This window comes from Arachis hypogaea, chromosome 2, assembly GCF_003086295.3.
Source record: "Arachis hypogaea cultivar Tifrunner chromosome 2, arahy.Tifrunner.gnm2.J5K5, whole genome shotgun sequence".
NCBI classification, from domain to species: Eukaryota; Viridiplantae; Streptophyta; class Magnoliopsida; order Fabales; family Fabaceae; genus Arachis; species Arachis hypogaea.
Genome location: NC_092037.1, coordinates 68108025 through 68114536, shown reverse-complemented (window position 1 = coordinate 68114536; position 6512 = coordinate 68108025). Strand labels below are relative to the sequence as shown.

The 6512-nt window shown below is 34.0% G+C and overlaps 1 protein-coding gene across 1 annotated transcript; it reads left to right on the top strand.

Moving 5' to 3' along the window:
- The first annotated feature begins 2452 nt into the window (after positions 1–2452).
- On the top strand, positions 2453–5575 carry LOC112747228 (cyclin-dependent kinase inhibitor 3). The gene is made up of 3 exons (XM_025795197.2): positions 2453–3104; positions 4860–5066; positions 5188–5575. Exons 1-3 carry the CDS (start codon positions 2725–2727, stop codon positions 5255–5257), a joined length of 657 nt encoding a protein of 218 aa, XP_025650982.1. The 5' UTR covers positions 2453–2724; the 3' UTR covers positions 5258–5575.
- The last annotated feature ends 937 nt before the right edge of the window (positions 5576–6512 follow it).

The window sequence follows — 6512 nt, the reverse complement described above, 5'->3', positions numbered from 1 at the left end:
GCAATGGGACCGAAATAAGACAATTGTCAATGAAATATTTGCATATAATGTGGTATTAAATATCATGCATGAAAGTAAGGATCTTGATCCAAGATCAGTCGAAAAATGTCGACAAAGGAATGATTGGCCAAAATGGAAAAAAGCCATGAAGGTTGAGTTAGACTCACTTGCAAAACGTGAAGTCTTTGGACCTGTAGTCCGTACACCAGAAGATGTAAAACCTGTTGGATACTGATGGGTATTTATGAGAAAACAAAATGAGAAAAATGAAGTTGTACGCTACAAAGCTCGACTTGTAGCACAAGGTTTTTCACAGAGACCCGGTATAGATTATGAAAAAATGTATTCCCCTGTAGTGGATGCGATAACATTGCATTATTTGGTCAGTTTATCTGCATATCATAAACTACATATGCATTTAATGGATGTGGTAACAGCCTATTTATACGGCTCATTAGATCGGGATATCTATATGAAAGTCCCTGAAGGACTAAAGATATCTAAACCATCCAATGAATATTTGCAAGGGTTATACTCAATCAAATTGCAAAGATCTTTATATGGTCTAAAGCAATCTGAACAAATGTGGTATAATCGTCTTACTGAGTATCTGGCCAAAAATGGATTCAAGAATGATGATATCTGTCCGTGTGTTTTCATAAAGAAATCTGCATTTGGATTCATTATAATTGCTGTGTACGTTGATTTAAATATCATTGGAACTCCTGAAGAGATTCCAACAATTATAAAAACTCTAAAAGAAGAGTTTGAGATGAAAGATCTTGGAAAGATTAAATTTTGTCTCGGCCTGCAGACCGAGCATACAAAAAATGGGATCTTTATTCCTCAAACGATATACACAGAAAAGATCTTGAAGAGATTTTATATGAATAAGTCACATCCATTAAGTACCCCAATGATCGTAAGATCTTTGGATATGGAAAAGGATCAATTCCGTCCTAAAGAAGAGAATGAAAATATCATTGGTCCTGAAGTACCATATCTTAGTGCCATTGGAGCGCTAATGTATCTTGCAAATAATACACGACCCGATATATCATTTGCTGTGAATTTATTAGCAAGGTATAGTTCTTCTCCAACCAGAAGACATTGGAACGGAATCAAACAAATCTTTCGATATCTTCATGGGACGGTTGATATGGGATTGTTTTATCCCTATGGATCCAAGTCACAACTAGTTGGCTATGCAGATGCTGGCTACTTGTCTGATCCACATAAAGGGAGATCTCAAACAGGATACTTGTTTACATATGGTAGAACAACTATATCATGGACGTTCACGAAATAGACAATTGCAACAACATCTTCTAATCATGCTGAAATACTAGCGATACATGAAGCAAGTCGCGAGTGTTTTTGGCTCAGGAGTTTGATCCAATATATTCTGTTATCATGTGGACTGATTGATCATAAGATAGCTCCAACTGTCCTGTTTGAAGATAATACAACATGCATTGCTCAACTTAAGGGCGGATATATCAAAGGCGATAGAACAAAGCATATTTCTCCCAAATTCTTCTTCACTCATGATCTTCAAAATCAAGGGACAATTGATATCCAACAGATCCGCTCAAGTGACAATCTGACAGATTTATTCACAAAGTCACTCACAAAATCCTCCTTTAAAAGATTGGTACATGAGATTGGGATGCGCCGATTTCAAGACATTAAATGATGTCGACAAGAGGGGGAGGCTGTACTCTTTTTTCCTTGGTTAGGTTTTTTCCCATTGGATTTTTCTTGACAAGGTTTTTAACGAGGCAGTCCCCATCAAAAGATATTGTATTTTTTTCCTTCACTAAAGTTTTTTCCTATTAGGTTTTTGTTTAGTAAGATTTTAATGAGGAATAATTCTAAATGGTCATCCAAAGGGGAGTGTTGTGATAAGAACAAATGTGTGAATGTCCATTTATGACTTGGACGGTTAATTGAAGGAATCATATTTCCAAAGATGAATTCATATTAATTAAAAGTTGAAAATGAAATCCCCTTATGTGTATAAATAGGAGGTTAAGCCTCCGTTAATAATACAACATTAATAACAATCTTTCCCCTTTCTCTGTATTGTCTTCTCTTTTTCATACGTTGATATATAATAATAGTGAATATATAAATTATTTCTATTATTATAGTGAGATAATTATATTAATGAATATCAAAACTAGAGTCTTCTACTTACATTTTATTTTATATTATATCTTGTTTATTTATTTATGAACTAATCATGTGGCTAATTTAAATAAGTAAAAGAGAGTTTTCTTTTTTAACATCCAATTATTAAAATCTGAATGGCTAGAACGAAAGCTTCCCCTCGTATTCCTTTTTAAAACCAAAAACCAAAGAATAAAAATGGAAAAATCAAAGGTAAAAAAAAAGTCACATCATTGTCATTTAAAAGCAAAAGAAACAAAAAAAAAAACCACTAAAAAAAATCTTTTTATTTTTCGTATTTATATATAAAACGAAGAGAGAGCACTGACCAGTGCAGTGCCCACACTACCAAACCCCCCCCTTCTCTCTCTCTCTCTCTCTCTCTCTCTCTCTCTCTCTCTCCAAACCCTAAAAACTCCAATCTTTCCCCCCACTTTTCTCAGGTGTACAATCTCTCTCTCTATCTCTCTCACAAAACTCGACATTTTTTAATTTTGGTACCAAATTCTTCAAAATCCCCAAATTTTCATACCCGAACAAAACCTGAACCAAATGGGGAAGTACATGAAGAAATCGAAGATGGGAGGCGAAGTTGCAGTCATGGAGGTGTCATCATCTTCTTCTGCTCCTTCTCCAATGGGAGTTCGCACACGAGCCAAAACCCTCGCGCTTCAGAAATCTCCTCCTTCTCCGCCGCCGTCTTCCGCAGCTGCTCCGTCGTTCGACTACATTCAGTTACGAAGCCGCCGTCTCCAGAAGGTTCTTGTCCGCCCTAAGAACCAGCCGCCGGCCAAGCAGTCCGGCTTTTGCGGCGGCGCGGCGGGAGTCACCTCTCGGATGCTGACCGAGCAGAAGAGGATTTCCATTGACGCTGAGGAGAACGCTGAGTTTTCGTTTGGGGAAAACACTTTGGAAGCTGAAGCAAGAGATAGGTACATATATAAAAAAGAAATTAATCTTTTCATTCTCTCATGGAAGTTGTTTGTTTTTATTCTATTTTGTTTTAATTTTTCTGTTTTTTTATTCTTATTTCTTTGATTTTTTAGTTTTATTTGTGTATATGCTGAAAATTTAGCACATTTTACTTGGAATTCAAATTAACGAGGGTTGGAAGGAAAAGAAGACATTATTTTTATTTTTTTCTTTTGAAGTTTTAATTTCCTGTGTATTTGCATGTATGTTTTGTGTTTGTTTTTGGAATTTTTTTTGTAATTTCTTTTTTTTTTCCGGTTCAAAGTGTATTATTAAGGAAGGGAAAGAATTTCGGTGTTATTACTTGCCGCTGCCAATTTGCATTTTTTTAGAAATTAGTTTTGTTTATTTTGTTGAAGAAGTCACAACTCGCAAAATAATTAAAGAAATCTAACTACCATGAGTAGTCTCTTTCATTGAGGTCTTTTTTTTTTTTTTAATTTGTGGTGACTATGATTTTTATACTCTTTCAGAACTGAGTACTGAAGAACGTGGAAGGTCTTTTAGGTTGCTAGTATATATGTAAATTGGGTGACTTTTTATGGGTTCTACAGTTTTGTCTACCGCACTTTTCGAATGGTTTTTTCTTCTTTTGTTTATAAATAAATATATATAAAAATTTTAAGTTTTGTTGTTTCGGTGTTTTGATATTTGCGAACCGTTAAAAAAATTGGAATAGCGCATAATCTCTCAAAATATGGTTTATTGTTCTTAAACCCAATTTGTTGTTGCTGTTGTTTTACTTAAATTAAATAATATGCTCAAACGAACAAACCAATAATGAAGCTAGTGTTGTTGATGTGCTATTATATATTTATTCATTTTCGCCTTTGTTACAGTGTTGATGCTGTTTCAATCATTTTTTTATTATCATTTTATAAGTCGTTTAATTTAATTCCTCCGCAAATGGAAACCGCTCAAGTTGAAAACTGTAACTAATGATTAAAATTATCTGTTAGCTAATTTTGATTCTAGATTCAAGACTCGGTTATTATTTTGAGTCCTTTTCTTATTTTTAGATTTTCACTATAAAATAAATTCTTCAAGATAGTATTCATGAAATTTGAAAATGTTTACTGCAATGAGCCTGTGAATCCATCATGTATTTCTTTGTTCTTGTTTCTCTTCCCACTTTGATTGTCCTCTGATCTGCAAAGATGCCTCATGGAGTTTAGTGCTCCATAATTGCCATTGTTGAAAACCCAAAATTTGACTTTATCAATAGTGTGTAGTACTAGCAGCAATAACTCTTATGCCTTGTGTCACTGTCATCTTAAATTGTAAAATGTTAATGGCCCTTTGCTGCAGTCTGAATAAGTGTTTATGGAACCCCTGTATTTGGGTTTTGCAGTGTGTGGAGAAAAGATTCTTAATTTTAAGTGCTTGAGCCCACTGGGTCAGAGGTTGTCCTGTAAAAATGCCAGATCTTTTCGAATTATCAACTTGTCTCTAATTCTATGCAATGCATCTGAACAGGGGAGATTGTGGAAAATTTGTTTTTGCCCTTGTTGTGTTCTGTATTTTTTTTTTCCACTACAAAATAACATGTTATGCTGTCAGCAGTTAGCATGCATGCAGCTGGTACTGCAGAAACTTTTAATGATTTTTTATGTTTTTAGCCAATGCTGCTTGTATTTGTGCATGATGGTGGTTATTATTATTATTTTTTTCCTGCCAACGATATTTTGATTAGTGTTTTTGTTTGGATGATTCAGGAGCACAAGGGAAAGCACACCATGCAGTTTAATAAGGGATTCAAATGCCATTGAGACACCTGGTTCAACCACAAGGCAAAGGACATCATCAACTTTCACAAGCCCAATGATCCTTGAACACATTCAAAGAAATATTCCAACTACTTATGAGATGGAGGAGTTCTTTGCTTGTGCAGAGAAGCAGCAACAAAAAATATTTATGGACAAGTATATATATGCTCACGGCTCTCTTATTTTAATTTAATTTATTTATTTCTTGCATAATAAATAATTGTAATTATACTTTCATAAATGTGTAATCTTATGTTTCCAATTTTGATTTTTGCAGGTACAATTATGACATTGTCAATGATGTACCTCTCTCAGGACGGTATGAATGGGTCCAAGTACATCACTAGCCTCAAGCTTTCATAGTCATATGAGGTTCTGTGGCCTTCAACTTCAATTGATTTCAAGAACTTATTATGACTTGTAATTTAACAACTAGCTAGTAGCTTTTAACTAACCAATTAGGATTTACTTGATGCTCTTTTACAACAAGAAAAAAGGGTTAGTAACGTGTCTAGTGTTTTTGTATTTGGGGGAAGTGGGGTATATCTAGTTGGTAGTTGCTAGGTTAGCTTTTATGTAATTTCATTATGTCTGTAACTTGGTTGCTATGGACCATCATGTGGAGAATTAATGTAGAGTACTTATCCTTTGTCACAGTCTCAAAATTTAGCTCTATTCTAGTTACCTCAAAGAAGAGTGGCTTGAAAATTGTGAACTCAGAACCTATACAAGATTATCAAAGTACTTGGAATCTAATGGCGATAAATGCATCGAAGACTAAATCTTTTTTATTTCTTTTTTCTTTTCTTTAAATAAAAAAAATGCAAAGCTTAGTTACCAATTTACCATGGAAGTAATCGGTATATTTGAATATTGAAATTTATTTGGCTTTAATAATTTTGTCCATATGAAATGTGTCTTTTTGTTTTGCTAATATGATGGAAGGCAAAATGTTGGTAAATAACGGCCATGGAACCACAAACTAATCTAAACCAATCATTTTTATGACTTAATTATCATCGAGTTCAAATTGAGGCAAAATGTCTTGAGAAACGTAATATTTATGTGCATTTCAAATGACCATCATATTCCAAACATTTCGTTAGTTAAATGGCTTAGTTAATTTTCCTTTGGTGAAATGGCTCCGCAAAAGTTTCTCCTCCTTTTTCCAAGAGTATTGCTCTATCTATCTGGCAAAAGCCTGACTATTCCAAAATGCAAAGAACCTCATACTAGAAAGAGGAATGCTTTTAAAACTACAACACTTGAAATCTGTGGTAGGGTTAGACACTACAAGACTGGCCAAATATTATTCATATTGACGATATGGAAAGCCAATGTCAAAACTTGAAATATGCTGTGTCATTATATTATCGGAAACAATTTCATGCAAACAAATTAAAAATAAAATTGAACAACCTACCAAGTAAACTTTGGGGGAAATAAAAAGGTAAATCTGGAATGGACAATGCGATAATGTAAATTGGTGCATATGCGCCAAAATAATCCAATGGTACCAATTTTAGCATGATTTTACATAAATTATTTCCATTAAATCTATGCTGCTAAATTATCTTAGGACAGCAACCCACTTGGGTTGGT

Coding starts and splice junctions, on each gene's coding strand:
- LOC112747228 (XM_025795197.2), top strand. CDS start 2,725: ATGGGGAAGTACATGAAGAAATCGAAGATGGGAGGCGAAGTTGCAGTC. Junction 3,105..4,859: donor GAAGCTGAAGCAAGAGATAG/GTACATATATAA, acceptor TGGATGATTCAG/GAGCACAAGGGAAAGCACAC. Junction 5,067..5,187: donor CAAAAAATATTTATGGACAA/GTATATATATGC, acceptor TGATTTTTGCAG/GTACAATTATGACATTGTCA.